This window comes from Budorcas taxicolor, chromosome 10 (genome assembly GCF_023091745.1).
Source record: "Budorcas taxicolor isolate Tak-1 chromosome 10, Takin1.1, whole genome shotgun sequence".
Taxonomy (NCBI): domain Eukaryota; kingdom Metazoa; phylum Chordata; class Mammalia; order Artiodactyla; family Bovidae; genus Budorcas; species Budorcas taxicolor.
The window spans coordinates 11,655,392-11,675,265 of record NC_068919.1 but is presented as its reverse complement, the minus strand read 5'-3'; the positions used below and the strand labels follow the sequence as shown (position 1 = coordinate 11,675,265).

At 42.3% G+C, this 19,874-nt stretch overlaps 1 protein-coding gene across 1 annotated transcript in view; it reads right to left on the bottom strand.

The window, feature by feature from the left end:
- ERO1A (endoplasmic reticulum oxidoreductase 1 alpha) overlaps nt 1–6,804 on the bottom strand; it is a 52,869-nt gene extending 46,065 nt beyond the window's left edge. Inside the window, exon 1 of the mRNA XM_052646548.1 lies at nt 6,676–6,804. Within this exon, the coding sequence (XP_052502508.1) occupies nt 6,676–6,789 (114 nt within the window). The 5' untranslated portion in view covers nt 6,790–6,804. The remainder of the gene's footprint in view (nt 1–6,675) is intronic.
- Between the last annotated feature and the right edge of the window lie 13,070 nt (nt 6,805–19,874).

Below are 19,874 nucleotides of genomic sequence, written 5' to 3'. Positions count from 1 at the left end.
AGTCCTAATTCTGGGTACCAACAAAACAAAAGTGCTTCTGTGCCTGTGTGTATAAGTTGCTCAGTCGTGTCTAACTCTTTGCGGCTCCATGGACTGTAGACTGCCAGGCTCCTCTATCCATGGAATTCTCCAGGCAAGAATACTGGAGTGGGTTGCCATTCCCTTCTCCAGAGACTCTTCCGGACCCAGGGATTGAACCTGGGTCTCCTGCATTGCAGACAGATTTTTTACCACCACAAAGGAAGTCCAAAGTCCTTCTAACATAGATAATTTGATTTTTCATGCCTCTTTCTTTTTGTGCTTTCAAGGCAAAACTTCTAAGAACATAAAATAAGCTACTGTTTCTCCCGTTGGATACAAATTATTACACAAAGAATAATAGGCACAAAAGCTGCAAAGGCCAAAGGGATATAGGCCAGAGAGTCACATTAAATCACAAAAGAAAAAAACACAAAAAGACTGAAGAAGAAGGGTTTGAGGCAATCCATTTCTCCCCCTGAGGAATTCATTTTTAAGGTAAAAACCTATCCTCCTCTCTTTTGGGAAGCTCCCCTAAGGTACCACTCACCCCCAGCTGGGTTAACTGTCTCTCCCAAGAGCTCCCACCACACTCCACAGACTCCTACACAAGAATGACCTCACTGTACTGAATGTATCCATATTTCACTCCCTCTCACTAAACTTAAGAACCCTGAGAGCAAATTCGTGTTTGTTCATTTTTGTATTCCTGGGACTGAGCACTGTACTTCTAGAAAGCACACAGTAGATGCTCAACGATTATTTTTGGTTTGGATTGGTGAATAAGTGAATGAAAGCTGTCCACTGTCACTCGCATTCACTGGAGCCCAGCACTGCGCTGCCTAACTGTAACTAGGCACTTTCACGTCACCTATAATGGAGGTGAGTGCCCCAGACCATGCCAGGTCAAAGGGCAGAAAGGCACTCACAGGGGAGTGAAAGCAAGCAGCAAAGACAAACAAATCTCTGGGTCCAATATTCTGCTGATTGACATCCTAATTACAAAGAGAGAGATAAGAAGCTCCAAACCAGAAAGAAATACATGATACCTCCAAAGCAGAGGTGGCTTATAGCCTAGAGGCCACCGAGAAGAGAAAGCAGGACAACAGTAGATTTAGATATCTTCTGCCTCTTACCTTAGATATTAAGCGGGAGGTATTACCAACTACAATTCAGCTCGAAGGGCAGCTAAGGTGGTGGAACAGGGGTGACAGGAGCTTCACTGGATGGAAAGAGTCCAGCAAAGGAGAGGCAGGAAGATACTCGGAAATCCAAACCATCTGACTGTTCAGAAAAGCTTGCCAACAGGCAGCAGAACCTGATCCCTGGAAGGAAGTCTAGCAGGTATGATACTAGACCCAGTTCTAGAAATTAAAGAACCATGTATGTTATCAGAACAGTCTCAGGAAAAGTCTAAGGTAGAATTCCAGTTAATGGACCCAGGGCAGAACCTTGGAAATGAAGCAAAGTCCTATTACCTAAACTAAGACCAAAAGATAGGTGCTGATATATAAGAAGGACGGCTTGATGCTGTACTTCAGAATGTGCTATGGGGGCATAAGTAACCACTATACTATCTCCCAAAGTGAAACAGAACTGTGGCCCTACCACAGGAATTTGAATTTTTAAAAAAATGCACTCCCCTACCTGCTCCCACAACACATACACAAAGTGACTGATGAATGCCAAAATGTGCAGCCCACTGCTCCGGGCTTCAGGTAATAATCAGCCTTGGCGGGGCAGGAGGCCAAACAAATAGGGAGCAATGGAAAGGCCCTTGCTGAGGGGTGGCAGATATATGGACCAAAGTAGGCCTAACACTATTCAATCCTGGTCTCTTTAAGAGTAGGGAAGTCTTTGCAGGCCTTATATTGCTTTCTTCCAAGCAACCCAGCAATCCCCTTCTCCCACCCTCGAGAGGAGGCAGTGTGTAACAACAGGGTTAGCAGGCAGGCTCTGGAGTTAGACTTCCTAGGGTTGAGTCTCATCCCTGATACTTCTTAGTTGTTGACATTCCCCATGCTTTTCAACCTAATGGCTCAGCAGTAAAGAGTTCACCTGCAATGCAGGATACTCAGGAGACCAGGGTTTGATTCCTGGGTTGGGAAGATCTGCTGGAGGAGGAAATGGCAGCCCATTCCAATTTTCTTGCCAGGACAATCTCATGGACAGAGGAGCCTGGCGAACTACAGTCCATGGGGTAGCAAAGAGTTGGACACGACTGAGTGACTAACACTTTCAATTTCCCATCTGAATACAAAAATATCGAGGTAGTCAAAAAGTTTGTTGGAATTTTTCCATAAGATATTATGGAAAAACCTGAATGAACTTTTTGGCGAACCCAACAGAATAGTAGCTCTCATCTCAAAGAGTTCTTATCAGGATAAAATGACCTAGGGTAAAGCCCAGTAAGTGTTGATCATTATTATTACCCTACCACTGCTTAAATGTTTACAGTGACAGGGATCTTAACTATTCCCCCAAAGCACCCTACAACATTCTTTTTTTAATGAACAAGATTTTTTTTTTAAAGGCCAAGTTTGCAGTTAAAATTCTCCCTAAATTTTACATCTGTAGCTCCAAGGGAACACAGAACTGACAATCAAAAGTTAACTCCACTACTTTCTCCATTGACTCTGATTGGTTTGAACCAAATTCCAAAATACAAAAGGCAAGGGAAAAGAAAATAACACTGGTCTGCTTGTTCTCAAGTTTTTGGATACAGGTATCCTTATCTTGAGAGTCCCTTGGACTGCAAGGAGATCCAACCAGTCCATTCTGTAGGAGATCAGCCCTGGGATTTCTTTGGAAGAAATGATGCTAAAGCTGGAACTCCAGTACTTTGGCCACCTCATACAAAGAGTTGACTCATTGGAAAAGACTCTGATGCTGGGGGGGATTGGGGGTTGGAGGAGAAGGGGACGACAGAGGATGAGATGGCTGGATGGCATCACCGACTCGATGGACGTGGGTTTGAGTGAACTCTGGGAGTTGGTGATGGACAGGGAGGCCTCGCATGATGCGATTCATGGGGTTGCAAAGAGTCAGACATGACTGAGCAACTGAACTGAATTGACTGATCCTTTACTTTGCAACAAAAGACAAAATAAAAAACACTATCAAAATAGTTTTTTTTTTCCTCTAAATAGTTTTCTTGTGTCCTAAAAACTTCCAGTCCTACGGTAGACTATTATTTGTTTGCAAAGCACTGTAAGAGTATACTCCTCATACTTGAATGAAATAGCTTTTAAAGTGCTCAAAGAAAGCTTTTAAAGTGGCAAAGAACTTTAGTTGCATTTAATTTTACTGAGTTTTGTGACCATTAAAACAAACACACAAATACACACACACACACGAGGCATTCATTTGTTGACAGACTGGAACAACTCTGTCAAAAGAAAGCATAGATGCACCAAAAAGACTCTATCCTGGGTAGCAGGCAACTTTCTAAGGACGTAAAACACTAAGAGCAGTTTCTGCTTTAAAGTCTTGGTCTTGCTATAACTAGAATCATTGTTAAATGACCCAAAGCATAGCAACCAACATGAAACACACTTTGGTCCACACGCTTCATTCAGAAAACGCTGGAATGCAGGTGGCATTCAGAGACAATGACATCTCTCCAATATAACCTGTTTCAAAGATCCCTCTGACTAAGCTTTAATCCTGGGCTTATTTCCACCCACCACCCAACATATTAAAACTGTCTTTTCCATTGTCCTGCCACTCTGACTAACACAAACTTTTTTAAATTGACCTGAACAAGACACCCAGACAGGTAAAGTACATGTACATAGAGTCTATCTACAATGCATTCCAAGCAAGAAATAATCCACTTCTGATGTAGCCATTTTGGATTATCCAAACTATTCCCCTTTCATTAGGCTGATGGAGATTTACTGGATTCAAAGAAGTGGACCTGAGTGTTTATTAGCACTAACTATATTGAGTGACAAAACATTCTGAATATAAAAGTTTACAAACGCATTTCTAATTAATTTCACTGAAAAAGGTGTCCATACTGCCTCCACACCTGGCTTCAATATCTCTTCTTGAGATGATTTCTTTAAAATGCATCCTGGGATTCTGTGAATTGGGACTAAAGTTCAGTTATATTTATTCTCTTGAATGGTGCATAATGAGAAAATAATTGTCGAAAAGAAATAAACTCTGAAAAATCTTCACTTACTTCAAGCCCATATCTGCTACAATATTATTTTAATTTAAAGGAATTTAAATAAGAAATCCTTATTTATAGGATTTTTATACGAAACTATTCATGTGTTAGACTTCACTGACTTGTATACCAAAAGGTTTTAAAAAAAGGCAATTTTCTGTGTAAGATTTTTTTTTAACATTTTTTAACAATGATACGAGTGGCAGTTAGGAGGGGGATGAGGAATGTACAAGGGAGACTCATAACTCAGACAACTGGTCACTTATTGTGGGCAACTAAACTGAAGCACTATTCTCAAAAGAACTTACAACATACAGCGAAAATGGTTTTACTAGGATGTGACGTCAACTAACAGGCATATGCAATAACTAAGTTTACAGATTCACTGGGGGAAAAAAAAATGCTTTGGGAGCTATCGACCCATTTTTAATTAAGAATATACTTCAGCTAGTGTAGCGTTCACGTATTTGATAAGCATCAAATATGTACCAGTCTGTGTACTCTGGAGTGGCAAGAATTGTAAATTGTAATTTTCTAATTTACTTTTTGATCTCTCAAAGTCTGTTCACATTAGGCCTCAATAAATGCCTGTTGAATTTAGTCCAATTATTTGTAGAGCTCTGCACATACTTCAGTGGCTTTCTGAGGTCCGATAACTACATGCTGCTGCTAAGTTGCTTTAGTGTGTCTGATTCTTTGCAGCCCTATGATTGTAACCTGCCAGGCTCCTTCATCCACAGGATTCTCCAGGCAAGAATACTAGAGTGGGTAGCCATGCCCTCCTTCAGGGGCTTTTCCCAACCCAGGGATCGAACCTGCACCTCCTGCATTGCAGGAGGATTCTTTCACCCCTGAACCACCACAGAAGCCCTAAACACATGCTGCCCTGGTCCAAATCAGAACCCTCATGTACAACAAGCCAGGCGCCCATGCAGCAGTGGTGAGGAGTGATGTGTGGTAACTCAAGGCAGAAGTGGTAAAGACAGGCAACAGGAAGGAAGATAGGGCTACAACTGGCAAAAAAAGAGAATCAAAAGGACTTTGTGGCCAGTGCTAATAGAACCAGAGAAGATCTGAACTTTTATTGCCAAACCTTAGGTGACAATTTGCTTTTTTAGTTTCCAGCATGGACAGAGGAGCCTGGTGGGCTGCCATCTATGGGGTCGCACAGAGTCGGACGTGACTGAAGCGACTTAGCAGCAGCAGCAGCAGCAATATTTATTAACTAAAAAAAAAAACAAAACACCGAGGATCCCCGCCTCTCCTCAAGCCCCAAAGAACATGATTTACTAAACTGTGAGCTCTTCAGGGCAGGAATTATGCCACTGTATTTCTGTATTACAAATTCTCAGATCAATTTACATAGTGTTTATAAGTGTTTGCTGAATGGATCATTTGCCCCTTCCCTTTTCTTTCTCCATTTTTAAAATTTTATTTCTCCTTCTGATTTGGTTGATACATACGTGTCGATATGTTTGTCTCCATTTTTCTCTTCATGTTTATTTGTTACCATCCTCTTCCTCCTCTTCTCACCCCCATCCCTTCCATTACTGACCATAATGGAACTAAATAAGTTAACAGTAAAATCTACTTAAAAGGAACAATTTGGATACCCATCCCTCAATGTTGTATAAAACGTCGTTTTTATAACAGAAATCAACCAAAAGGTGACTTTTAATAATAATGACATTAAAATATCACATCTCGTGGATACCAAAAACCTGTATGTTTCTTTGAATATTTTGCTCAAGGAATCCACATTTCTTACTAACCGAAGGAAATAATTATAAGCTTGTAATCAAACTTGCACACTGAGGACCGGTCTCCCAGTCGGGACCAGCAATACGGATGCCGCGGTTAAAGAGTTCCACTACACTCAGGAAAAAGAAAGGACACAGGGCAACCGCGGCCCCAAAGACACCAGGCAGTTGAGCTTAAGACACTGAAAAGCCACACGAAGCCATTCTCCTGCCTGACAGGAAGATCTGAGGGCAGCCCCTTCAAAAGTCTGTCCTGACCAGAAAGGGTGGAGAAGGGACCCAGCAGAAGCACAACCCACGCTGTTCCAAGCCAAACTGGAAGTTTAAAAGACCCAGGTTCTGTGAAAATAACAAATTGTGTGTGTGTGTGTGTGTGTGTGTGTGTGTGTGTGTGTGTGTATTCTGTGAAAATAACAAACCAGCTAGGTAGAAACAGACAGCGGTGTACCCATACCTCTCGCCCCAAGCCTGATCAGAAGCGCGGGAGGGCGCCCTGACATCGGTTCAGGGTCTTCGGGTGGGGGACCTGCTCACATCAACCCAGGCGAGCTGCAGAGGACCCAGCCCCGGCCAGGGAGCAAAAGCACAGGGGGCTTCTTCCGGAAGGGTGGAGAAATAAAGACACACCTCCAGCGCCCCACCTGCCCGGGCGCGCGGCACGCAGCGCAAGGCGCAGGCAGGGGTCCCGGGACCCGCAGCCCCGCCGCGCGTACCCCTTACCTGGCAGAAGCACCTCTGCGCCGCCGTCTCTGGGGGCTGCTGCTCGCCGTGGCCCGAGCCCAGCAACCCCACGGCGACCAAGAAGCCGATCAGGAAGCCCCAGCGGCGGCCCATAGCCGCTCCAGCCGCTCGTCGTGCCGCGCCTCGGAATCCCCAGCGCTCGGGAGCAGGCCGTGCGTCCGCAGATGAAGCCCGCGCGGGCCAGCCCCCGGCCGCGCCCCACCCCCCGGCCGCCTCCCAGGCCCGCCCTCGTCTCTCCTTCCTCTCAGAAGCCGCCACCTCTCGTTGCAGCCTGCGGACGTGCCGGGGCGCCCGCGCGGGCCGCCTGGGACCTGAGGCCCGCTTCCTCCCCGCGCGTGTGGCTGACGCACCAACCCTCTTCCCGACTCCGCCTAGCCCGGAGAGCCGCGCCCGCCCCCGCCCCGAGTCCCCTGAACGCCCCGGGCTTGGGTACTCGACCAGGCTGCCGCCACCAGCCCCGCGCGGGAGTCGGGGTCCTCCCCGCTCCGAGAGCCCGAGCCAAAGCTGGAGGGGTCTGTGTCTCCCGGCAGGGCCCCGCCCCAGCCTCCTCATTCCGGCCAATCCTTCGCTATCTCAATGCGAGGAAATCAAACCGTGAATTACGTGTCCACGGTGGCCCTGGCTGAGTCATAAAGCTGAAAAGGATACTTGTGATCATCAATACCAGAGCTGTATATGTTGATTTTCTAGTAGTCACATCAAAAGAGCAAAAACAAGCAGGTGAAATTAATTTTAATAATTGATTGAACCAATATATGAAAAATATTTCAAAATATACTCAGTATTCAACGATTCATAATATACTTTACATTTTTAACTTTGAAATCTGTCATATATTTTATACGAACTAGCCACATTTCATAGTCAAGTGTGGGCCGAGGTGGGAAATCACTCAATTTTATAGGAGGAAACAAGGCCCAGAGAGGTGAGGGGATATGACCTAGGCCTGGGAGCTGGCGTGAGAGAGCCAGGTCCTCTGAGACCAGCCCCGGGACTGGTCCGTCAGCTTTGTTTGTTTGTTTGTTTCTTAAATGATACATTTTTCAAGGTGAAACTGGGAAGCTCTCCAATGTCTTACACATTGCATTAAAAGTTAAAATATTTCAATTTATTTCTTTTTTGTAAACCGTTTTTTGTTTTTTCTTAGAAAGTCATCACTTATTGACTTAACTCTAGGATATGGTAGACCTAAAATAGATTTTATACTCCTATTTTTCTAACTGAGAAAAATAGGCATAGAATTTATATACATTATTAAAAATCAGTGTCGTAGAGGTGAGACTAATACCCTCTGCTCTGTACATCAATGCCAGTGAACATGTAATTAAAAAGTCACTAGTCATCTGTTATCCTAGTGGGCCGAAGTAGCTCTGATCTTAGTATCTACAACATGCTGCTGCTGCTGCTGTTAAGTCTCTTCAGTCCTGTCCGACTCTGTGCAACCCCATAGACGGCAGCCCACCAGGCTCCCCGGTCCCTGGGATTCTCCAGGCAAGAACACTGGAGTGGGTTGCCATTTCCTTCTCCAATGCATGAAAGTGAAAAGTGAAAGTGAAGTCACTCAGTCTTGTCCGACTCTTAGCGACCCCATGGACTGCAGCCTACCAGGCTCCTCCGTCCGTGGGATTTTCCAGGCAAGAGTACTGGAGTAGGGTGCCATTGCCTTCTCCTCTACAAGTTAATACAATCACTCTCTTTTTACCTGGAAAGTTGTCTTTTCATTATACTGTGTATGGGTTCTCATATCCCTCTAGGGACAGACCTAACTTATTAGATCCCTCATCATGGGTCTTCCTGGTTTCCTCTTCACCTGGTTCCAATGTTTAAATTAATTTCAATTCAATAAACTTACACTCTGCCAGAATGAGCCTGACATCAGAGATACAAAGATGTATGAAACCCAGTCCCTGCACGTGGATGGACACCCCATGGACGTTAGTATGTCATCTTTATGACAGCTTTACTTTATGTCTCTATCACTGAATTGTGATCTCTTTTAACTCCCTAAACAGGGATTATGCCTGTGACTCCCAAAAATATTTGCATGCATTTGTAAAAATAAATGAATATATTTCATATGGCTAGAGTATTAACGGGCTTCCATGGTGGCTCAGCTGGTAAAGAATCTGCCTGCAATGCAGGACACCCTGGTTTGATCTCTGGGTCAGGAAGATCCTCTGGAGAAGGGAATGGCAACCCACTCCAGTATTCTTGCCTAGAGAATTCCATGGACAGAGGAGCCTGGCAGTTTACAGTCCATGGGGTCGCAAGGAATTACACGCAATTGAGCGACTTTCATTTTCAGAGTATTAATGTCTGAAGATTAAGCTATCAAAATGAGAGACACCATATGAAAAAGAGGAAACTAAATGAATAAAGCCTAAAATTGCAGAAAGAAGCAATCTCAACATCAATCAGCTCTGAATTTCATGGTGATGTAATAGCCTGAAATTTGGAAGAGTTTAAAAACATCAATATTCCCATGAAAAAGGCTCTATTCCATGACTTAAAACTCTTGCCCAGAACAGATTTCTAGCAAACATATCAGAAACAATCACCATTTAAGATAATCTTTTTTACTTTATTGTCTCCCCCCTCCCGCCTTATTGAAGTATAATTGACAAATAAAATTGTAAGATAATTAAAGTGTGTATCTTGGTGATTTGACATACAGCGACATTGTGAAAGGATTTCCGCCATCGAGTTAACACATTTATCATCTTACATATTTATCCTTCTTCCCTCCCTTGGTGAGAGTATTTAAGTTCAACTCTCAGAGAATATCAGTGATACATTAGAGTGTTATCAACTATGGCTACCGTGTTACACAGTAGATCCCCTGACTTTATTCATCTTATAGCTAAAAGAATGAACACTTTTACCAACCTCTTCCTGCTTTCGCCACCCCCTTGCCCCTGCCAACCACTTTTCTACTCTCTGTTTCTATGAGTCTGACCTATTATTATTCTATATATGAGTGATGCCATGCGGTAGTTGCCTTTGTCTAGTTATTTCACTTAACACAGAACTCTCAAGGCCCATGCATGTTGTAGCAAATGGCAGGATTTCCTTTCTCATGCTAAGTAATAGTCTGCTGTATATGTATACCACATCTTCTTAATTCACTTATCCATTGGCAGACACTAGGTTGTTTCCGTACTTTGGCAATTGTGAATAATGCTGAGTGAATGGGGAAGTACAGATATCTAGGGAATCCCCTATTTGCCCAGTGGTTAAGACACTATGCTTCCAAAGCAGGGGGCACGGGTTTGATTCTTGATTGGGAAAGTAAGATCCTACATGCTGTGTGGTGTCAAAAACAAACAAAAGGAAGTATAGATATCCAGGTATAAAGCCAGCAGTGAGATTGCTGGATCTTACTTTATTGTCTTGATAATTATAATTATTCCTTTCACATTTGTAAGGGATTTTAGATTGTATAAATGTTTTTACATATTTGAATGTTTTATACATATTACAAAGATGACTGACATTTCCCTGAGAATTCTTTGGGTTGGTCCTTTGTGTGAGCTCACTTCTTCAACTCTGCCTGCTCTGGCATCATCTTGTCTATGTTAAGGCCCATGAAATAACTGATTAGTCATCAAATAACTATTTAAGGAGCATCCACAGGGTACATAGTTCAACCTTGGATCTCTGAAAGTCCAGCCTCTCATCTATTATAACTTCACTAAACAATATCAAATGTTTTAGAGATGAACAAGGTTACTACCTTGTTATTCTAATACTAGCAATCATAACAATAACACGACTTAGATTTAATGTACACAGCATTTCTTGTTGGAATTCTGATTACTCTGCAAATAACAGCTATTATTATTTTTTTAATGACCAAAGCAGGAAATGGCTTGAGGCCAATTTCTCAAAATGGGACATAGAGATTTTTGTGAGAAGCTTCTCACTACATAAAACAATTTCTGACAGAAGGAAATGATTGAGGAAAAAAATGTGGTCAAGGAAAAAGATTCTTATGACACACAAGAGGAAGAAAGGCTAAGTAAAAACCTAAAATGTCTGTGCTGATATTTGGTTAGATCTATTTATGTAGTGAGTGAATATTTACTGAATGTGTGTGCACACGCCATATCAGTAGACTTTCTGTTGAGCTGCTTGAGATCATCTAAATTGGAGAGTTGTTTTGCTCAGTCGCTAAGTCACATCTCTTTGTGACCCCATGGACTGTGGCCTGCCAGGCTCCTTGTTCATGGGACTTCTCAGGCAAGAATACTGGAGTGGCTTGCCATTTCCTTCTTCAGAGGATCTTCCTGACCTAGTGATCAAACCTGCGTCTCTCGCATTGGCAGGCAGATTCTTTACCACTGAGCCACCAGGGAAGCCCAAGTTGGGGCGAGCAGCCACCTAAGTTCTGTCATCATCTTCTTTACCTCGGGTTTCTGAGAGAGCAAACTATATATAGTAACTGACTTCACTTCTTAATTTCCCGTTCACACCTTAGCCCATTGTGCGGGCTGGTTGCCAACTCCACCTTCCTACTCGTCTTTACCTGACCTTCTTATCACCAAATCCAATCACCATTTTCATTGAAATCATAACATCTTCATTGCTTTGACAAAGCTGATTCCTTCTTCCTTAGATTCAATTTTCTAAGTGGCAAACACGCCAGATCCTCCTTATAGTCGTCTGATATTATGTAACTTCCTCCTTCATGGGCTGTCCCTGAGCCCTCCTTTAAGGTGTGAGTCTTCCCCAGGATTCTATCCTTTCCTCAGTGCTTTTGGAGAAACTTGCCCAATCTCATGGTTTTAAATATTTCCTTTATGCTAATAATTCCCAAATCTGTTTTTCCAGTTCAGATCTCTCCCTTAAGCTTCTATGGGACGCAGCCATCTGGATTTCTCACGTTTGATTACATTACCACATACATATGTAGACAGCAAGAAATCAGAAAGTCAGTCTCAGTTTCCCCCTCTCTTTCATCTCCCGTGATCTACTGATGAATCAAATCCCACCAGTTTTGTCATCAGTTTATTTCCTCCTCACCATCCTCATGACCTAGGACTAGTTTCAGCCCTGATTGTTGCTCACCTGATTTATTACAATATTTCCTTAACTGATCACCCAGCTTCTAGGCTTGTACTCCTCAAAAAACAGTCTTCCCAGCTAACCTGATTTCTCAAAAATGTAAATTACATCTCTAAAATCTGCAAGCTCTTGAGCTGGTGCTTCTGAAGAATTAAATTCAAGATTTGCAGCACAACATTTAAGGTCCCCACTATTTCTCCAGCTTCATCTCCAACACCTCTCTGCCTTATAGCTAGTGAACTGCTATTATCCCTATAGAGACCTTGCTGGGCTTCCCAGGTGGTGCTGGTGGTAAAGAATCTGCCTGCCAAGGCAGGAGACTTAAGAGGCGTTGGGTTCGAGCCCTGGGTTGGGAAGATCTCCTAGAGGAGGAAGTGGCTACCCACTCCAATATTCCTGCCTGGAGAATAGACAGAGGAGACTGGCAGGCTACAGTCCACAGGGTTGCAAAGAGTCAGACATAACTGAAGAGACTTAGCACGCATGCACAGAGACCATGTTTCCAGATGCCACATCTTTGCTCCCCCTATTTCCACCCCTGAAATGTTTTCTCCCCTGTCCCACACCCATCAACTTAATACACCTGGCTAACTCCTTTAAGGGGCTTCCCTTGTGGCTCAGCTGGTAAAGAATCTGCCTGGAATGTGGGAGATCTGGGTTTGATCCCTGGGTTGGGAAGATTCCCTGGAGAAGGGAAAGGCTACCCACTCCAGTATTCTGGCCTGGAGAAATCCATGGACTATACAGTCGGGCACGACTGAGCAACTTTCACTTTCACTTTCAGCTGCTTTAAGATTCAGCTCAGGCAACTGCTACCTCCAGGAAATCCCCCCATCCCTTCCTCTGTGGTTGTATAGATTCCTCTTCTTTGGTCTTATAAGAGCATATAATTGTGCTTACCACATGGAATTAAATATAACTTATGTATAGGTTTTCCATGTTCAACAGGCAAGTAGGGAATTTGCCTTTGGTAGTCTCAGTTTTCCCAGCACTCAGCATTATGTTTGTGCTTCACAAGATGACCTCTGAGTGAGTTAGTCAACTTACAAACAAATTAACTAACGAACGTAGAAAGATACTAACAGCATGAGATGTCACAGGGCAGTGTATGATTACAATTCAAACAACCACTATAAACTTAGAAACAAAGCGATCAATTTGGGCAGAAGTAATTTTGGATCAGGGAGAGGACAGAGCAGAATTGGAATTGACAGTAGAAAATTAACAAAAGGTATGGATGTGGGAAAACTGATGACAAGAGAGTCTCAACTACTAATTGATTCATTAGAAAAAAGAAAAGAAAGTTATTTAAAATTCATTTAGAAAACATTTCAAGATCAGGACTCTCCAGTCAAGAAACAAGGGTGGCTACAAACCCAGGGACTCTAGACTCAGCATGATTCCAAAGAGAGAGGAAATTCTAAAATGAAAAAGTGTAGATTAAGTGAAATCCCTCCATGCTGAATGTTAAAACTCCTCCCCCACCTTCAGCAGAACACCTGTAATGCTCAGTTTCAAAACTGCAGACTTTATACACTTCTTTCCACTCACCTCATCGCTCCTAATCCTTTTCTCTTCCATTCTGAAAGGTGATTGGAGTCCCTGCTGGTCCAGTGATTAAGAATCTGTCTTCCAAAGCATGGGATGCGGGTTTGATCCCTAGTAGGGTAACTAGCAGGCTGAGACAAACAGCTTGTGTACCCCAGTGAAGACCCAGAACAGCCTAAAATGAGAAAAATGAAAGGGGATTGGAGAATTTTCTAGGAATAAACAATGGCATCAAAAACAACAAAACAGCTGGTCCCCCCCACTCACACTACTGTTTTTTTTTTTTTCCTTTAGTATCTCATTCATTCTATGATCAGAAAATTAAAGCTCACCAGATTAAGGAAAGCCTCCAAAGTAAAATAGACCAAAATAAATAGGAAAAAAGGAACTCTGAAGAAACAGAGAGGGAAGAAAGGAAGACAATCAAAAAGTTATACCAGAATCATCAAAGTCATAAGAACAGGATTACATTACAAAGAACAAGCAGGGAACAAGGAAGAGTTCTTGGAAACTAAATATATGGCAGCTAAAATAAGAAGTTTCAACAGAAACACTAGAAGAAATATTGATGAAATCTTCTAGATAGTGAAATAAAAAGACAAAGATGTAGAAATAAATAAGAGATGGGGAAAAAATAGAGAATTAATTCAAGGAGACAGTGTGACTAATAAGAGTACCACGAAGGGAGAACATACAAACAGAGGGGATAATCATAGAAGTAATTCAATGAAATAACCAAAATGGAAGAACGGTTATCTAGATTCACGGGGCACACTGAATACCCAGTCAGTAGATAGAAAATTCTCCTAACAGAGACAAAAAGTTCAGAAAGAAAAAAGAAACCCTAGTTTCTGACAAAAGATTGAGACTCAGCAAGGCACTGCAGAAGCCTGGAAGCTACAGGACAACGGAGCAAGGCCTTCAATATTCTAAGAATTTTATAGCCAGTTAAACTGCTAATTAAGTAGCAGAGCAGAATTAAGATATTGTTAGAGACGAAGGATAATGTACATTTTTACTCCTTTCTCATAAAATCACTGAGAAGATATGATCCAACCGAAAAAGAGAATAAGCCCAAAATGAGGAGACCTGGGTATCGGGAAAGAGAAGATAGTACACAAGAGAGGGGTTAGGGAAGTTCTAGAAGAGAGTTACACAGCATCCCTACAGAGCCCAGATTAGAGCAAGAGGACAGTGGCCTCCAGCGGGGGGTGGGGTGGGGGTTCCTCTAAGAAAATCAGGACAGGAGGGATACCCAATGTGACTTTCTAAAAAACACTATTTAGAGAAAAAGTGATTAAAAAAAAAATCCTAACTAAACACTTTTTAAAATGAGGCAGCTTTTAATCACAGGAAGTTCAAAACAGTTTTACAATAAACCTAATGTAACTATAGCATATTGCTTGACTTGGGTGGCCTCACAATAAGATAAATACTGGACAGCAATTTAACCAAAATTTGTATATATTGTATAGGGGAAGTGGAGGTAGGGAAAGTGGGAATCTGGAATAATAAAAAGGTGCTGAGTCTTCATCTTATTAGGAAGTCAAAGATAAATCCTAAAATTGATCTAACAAGAAATAACAGCATAAGCATATTACTTAAAAATGTGGTGGTAAATTCCCCCCCCCCCAAAAATGTTAAGGAATTAAAGAATGGATCTCAGGGGTAGAATAGAATGGGGCAATGAACTCTTTTTCAATCTAAGCCTCATAGTACTTAAAAAATGTTTATGTATTACCTTGATCAAAAAAAGGTATTTCCCACAAGTCTAGGAATTCCAACTTCTTGTTCTACCTCAACATATTACTGCTCAACCATAGAGGCATTCAATTAAGTGCATTCTGATAAGTATTTCAGGGTAGATACTTGAGATGGCAAATTTCTGAAAATTCTAGTGTTGCAGCTGATGTGTAAACAAGAAAAAGTAGTTGCACCTGCCTATCTGGTACTGTTCCCCGGTTTCTCTCTAGAAAATATTAGTTCTTATTGTATTAGTTATCCTTCACTGTGTAACAAATGATCACAAAACTTAGTGGCTTAAAACAACAAGCATTTATTATCTTCAGTTTTTGTAGGCACTGTTACTTGCCCATCTGGTACTGTTTCCCAATTTCTGTCTAGAAAAATACTAGTTTCTATCGTGTTAGTGGTCCATCACCATGTAACAAATGATCACAAAACTTAGTGGCTTAAACAACAAACACATTATCTTCAGTTTTTTGGGTCAGCAGCTCAGGAACAGCTGAACTGGGGTGCATGACTTAATCTCTCATGTTTCAATTAAGCCTAGAGCTTCAGTCATCTGAAGGCTTGCCTAGGCCTGGAGGCTCTGCTTCCAAGACGGCTCACTCACATGGCTATTGGCAGAAGGTGTCAGTTCCCCGATGGCTGCTCCTTTCCATGTGAGTCTCTCCACAGATCTGCTGATGTGTCTTCTTAGTGTGACAGATGGCTTCCCCCAGAGGGAGTGATTCAAGTCAGAGTAAGGAGGAAGCCCGAGTGCCTTTTATGGCCTCGTCTCAATGGCTGCGGACTGTCACTTTCGCTTCATCCTAGACCCAGGGGAAGGAGATTAGGCTCCACTTCTTGAAGTGGGAAGTATCAAAGCATTTGCGTACATATTTTAAAACCACAACACCTATCAATGCTACATTAGGTTAGGAGACTATCTGTAAATGATTTATTGAGGATCTAAATACATCTCATCACTGTTCATTATGGAATCACTTGTAATGATCCTTTCCTCAATAACTAAGATATGACCTAACTTCTCACCTCACTTCTTCTCTGCTCTGCAATATTTTAAGTGCCTTGAGAACTGATGACATTTCTTAGTCTTTTTGTATCCCTGTATATCTATCACAGTGTTTAAAATATTCACAAATTTATTCAATAGTATATATATGTGTGTGCGTGTGTATAGATGCTTTCAAATTGTGGTGCTAGAAAAGACTCTTGAGACTGCAAGGAGATCAAACCAGCCAGTCCTAAAGGAAATCAACCCTGAATATCCATTGAAAGGACTTAAGCTAAAGTTGAGGCTCCAATTCTTTGGCCGCCAGATGTGAAGACCTGACTCATTGGAAAAGACCCTGATGTTGGGAAAGATTGAAGGCAAAAGGAGAAGGGTGTGGCAGAGGATGAGATGGTTAGATAGCATCATCAACTCAATAGATATCAATCTGAGCAAACTCTGGGAGATAGTGGAAGACAAAGGATATACAGTCCATATACACGTGTGTGTGTGTGTGTGTGTGTGTGTGTAAAACCATCTTCTGAGGATACAATAATGAAGAAGAAATAGTCATAGTTCTTGTTCTCTTCGAGTTTATAGTCTACTGGGGGAAAAGACACATTTAATTGCATTTAAACATTTGAGCACACTTATGAATGTACACTTACCAACTAAGTTGCGTTTTCTGATGGACAGGGATACAGTCTTAGAGGTGTGTATAAAAAAGGAACAGGACTGTTCTGTTGTAGGCATAGAGAAAATAGATAGGAAGTTCGGCTGAAGTGGAATTTTGCCAGATGGATGAACAAGAGTCAAAAGAGTTTAAAATGTTGGTGTGTGTTGAACTAACAGACCAGTACCTATAAATATTTATTGAATGGAATCAAACTGAGGTGCTTTTTTTCTTCTTTGCCTCTTCTTCTCTTCGTTACTTCTTGATGTCAGAGGTGAAATACTCTGGTATGGATAGACTAGTTTGACCAGAATAATTGTACCTGAGTGGGAGAAGGGACTAACCCTGCTCAATCCACCTCCCTTGTTTATTGCCTGATTGAAATTTCCAGTTATATTCGGAAAAAACAGAATAGAATATTCACACAATGTCCATAAGATTTTTTCCCAGTATATTCAAAGACATCTTTTATATTTTCTAATAGCTTAATTTCCTAACAAAATTTTTGGTAGTTAAATTTACTTAAATTTGAACTTTATATGCATACATAAGCTATACCTATTTAAATTCAAACATCAGAGCCGCTGGATGAGATGACAGCAAATGGAGTGGGGAATGTGACTGATTCTGTTGAAACAACTCTAAATTCTCCCCAGGAGTAATGCTGAGAAGAGGTACAGCAATGTGGACCTGTACCACAAAATTTGAGGTCATTACCACTCTTAAAATAAATAACTTAAAATAGCACTATTGAATACTTGGGGCTTCCCTGGTGGCTCAGTGGTAAAGATTCTGCCTGCTAGTGCAGGAGATGCAAGAGACATGGGTTTGAACCCAGAGTTTGGAAAGGCCCCTGGAGGAGGAAATGGAAACCCAGTCCAGTATTCTTGCCAGAGTGAGATACGATTGAGCATGCACACATGTATTAATAGCTTAGAGGCACACTGTGCTGTTTAATACTCATGACATCCCTATGAGATAGGTAAAACATTCTACTCATCTTACAGAGATTTTTGAAAGATTAATTTGTCCAAAAGCACAGAAATCTTAAAGACAGGTCTATCAGGTTTCACGTTCCTTACTCAGTCTACTTCAGCATCTTTATCTTGTGCCCCTCATCTCCACAACCCATCCCTTCCGGTCTCATTGGCCTTCTCTCTGTTCCAAGAAATGAGCTAAGCCCCTTTCACCATTAGGGCTTCCCTGACAGCTCAGTTGGTGAAGAATCCACCTGCAATGCCGGAGACCTGGGTTCCATCCCTGGGTTGCGAAGATCCCCTGGAGAAGGCAAAGGCTACCCACTACAGTATTCTGGGCTGGAGAATTCCACGGACAGTATAGTCCACGGGGTCGCAAAGAGTCGGACATGCCTGAGCGACTTTTACTTTCACTTTCCTTTCACCTTCAGATCTTTGCATTAGCTGTTTCCTCTGTTTGGAAGGTTTTTCATCAGTTTCTTGCATGGTTGGTTCCTTGTCTCAGATACTTCTCTTCACCTTACTCTGTAACATTATCCTGTTTTATTTACATTAGAGTACAGCATTTATTGGGCTTCCCTGGTGGCTCAGACGGTGACCTGGGTTCGATTCCTGCGTCGGGAAGATCCCTTGGAGAAGGAAATGGCAATCCACTCCAGCACTCTTGCCTGGAAAATCCCATGGACGGAGGAGCCTGATAGGCTACAGTCCATGGGGTCACAAAGAGTTGGACACGACTGAGTGACTTCACTTTCATTTCACTTTCAGAGCATTTATGGACTATGCCAAAGCCTTTGACTGGGTGGATCATAATAAACTGTGGAAAATTCTGAAAGAGATGGGAGTATCAGACCACCTGACCTGCCTCTTGAGAAATCTGTATGCAGGTCAGGAAGCAACAGTTAGAGCTTGACATGGAACAACAGACTGGTTCCAAATGGGAAAAGGAGTACGTCAAGGCTGTATATTGTCACCCTGCTTATTTAACTTCTATGCAGAGTACATCATGAGAAATACTGGGCTGGAGGAAGCACAAGCTGGAATCAAGATTGCCAGGAAAAATATCAATAATCTCAGATATGCAGATAACACCACCCTTATGGCAGAAAGTGAAGAAGAACTAAAGGGCTTCTTGATGAAAGTGAAAGAGAAGAGTGAAAAAGTTGGCCTAAAGCTCAACATTCAGAAAACGAAGATCATGGCATCTGGTCCCATCACTTCATGGCAAATAGATGGGGAAACAGTGGAAACAATGGCTGACTTTATTTTTCTGGGCTCCAAAATTGCTGCAGATGGTGATTGCAGCCACGAAATTAAAAGACGCTTACTCCTTGGAAGGAAAGTTATGACCAACCTAGATAGCATATTGAAAAGCAGAGACATTACTTTGCCAACAAAGGTCCGTCTAGTCAAGGCTATGGTTTTTCCAGTAGTCATGTATGGATGTGAGAGTTGGACTGTGAAGAAAGCTGAGCCCCGAAGAATTGATGCTTTTGAACTGTGGTGTTGGAGAAGACTCTTGAGAGTCCCTTGGACTTCAAGGAGACCCAACCAGTCCATCCTAAAGGAAATCAGTCCTGAATGTTCATTGGAAGGACTGATGTTGAAGCTGAAACTCCAATTCTTTGGCCACCTGATGTGAAGAGCTTACTTATTGGAAAAGACCCTTATGCTGGGAAAGATTGAGGGCAGGAAGAGAAGGGGACGACAGAGGATGAGATGGTTGGATGGCATCACCAACTCAATGGACATGGGTTTGGGTGGACTCCAGGAATTGGTGATGGACAGGGTGGCCTGGTGTGCTGCGGTTCCTGGGGTCGCAAAGAGTCAGACATGACTGAGCGACTGAACTGAACTGAACAGCATTTATTACAATTTGAAATCGTTTTTTTTTTTTTTTACCGCCAGATCAAATCTTTAGTACCTCATTCACTGAGTGAAGAAATGAATCAATAGCGTACTCCTTCTGTACCTGGAGATCCTAGATAGTATTGTGTTATACCAACAGGTATACATGGATAAGCCATCAGCGCTACTTAAAGAAATATGTATATTCTCTATTTTACTCTCATATTAGTTTATTACAGTCTTTAGTGGTTCCAGGACAGCATGACTTAAAAACACCAATGCTTCTCAGGGGACAGCGCCCTGCTTTACCCAGGCAGACCAGCAGGGGACG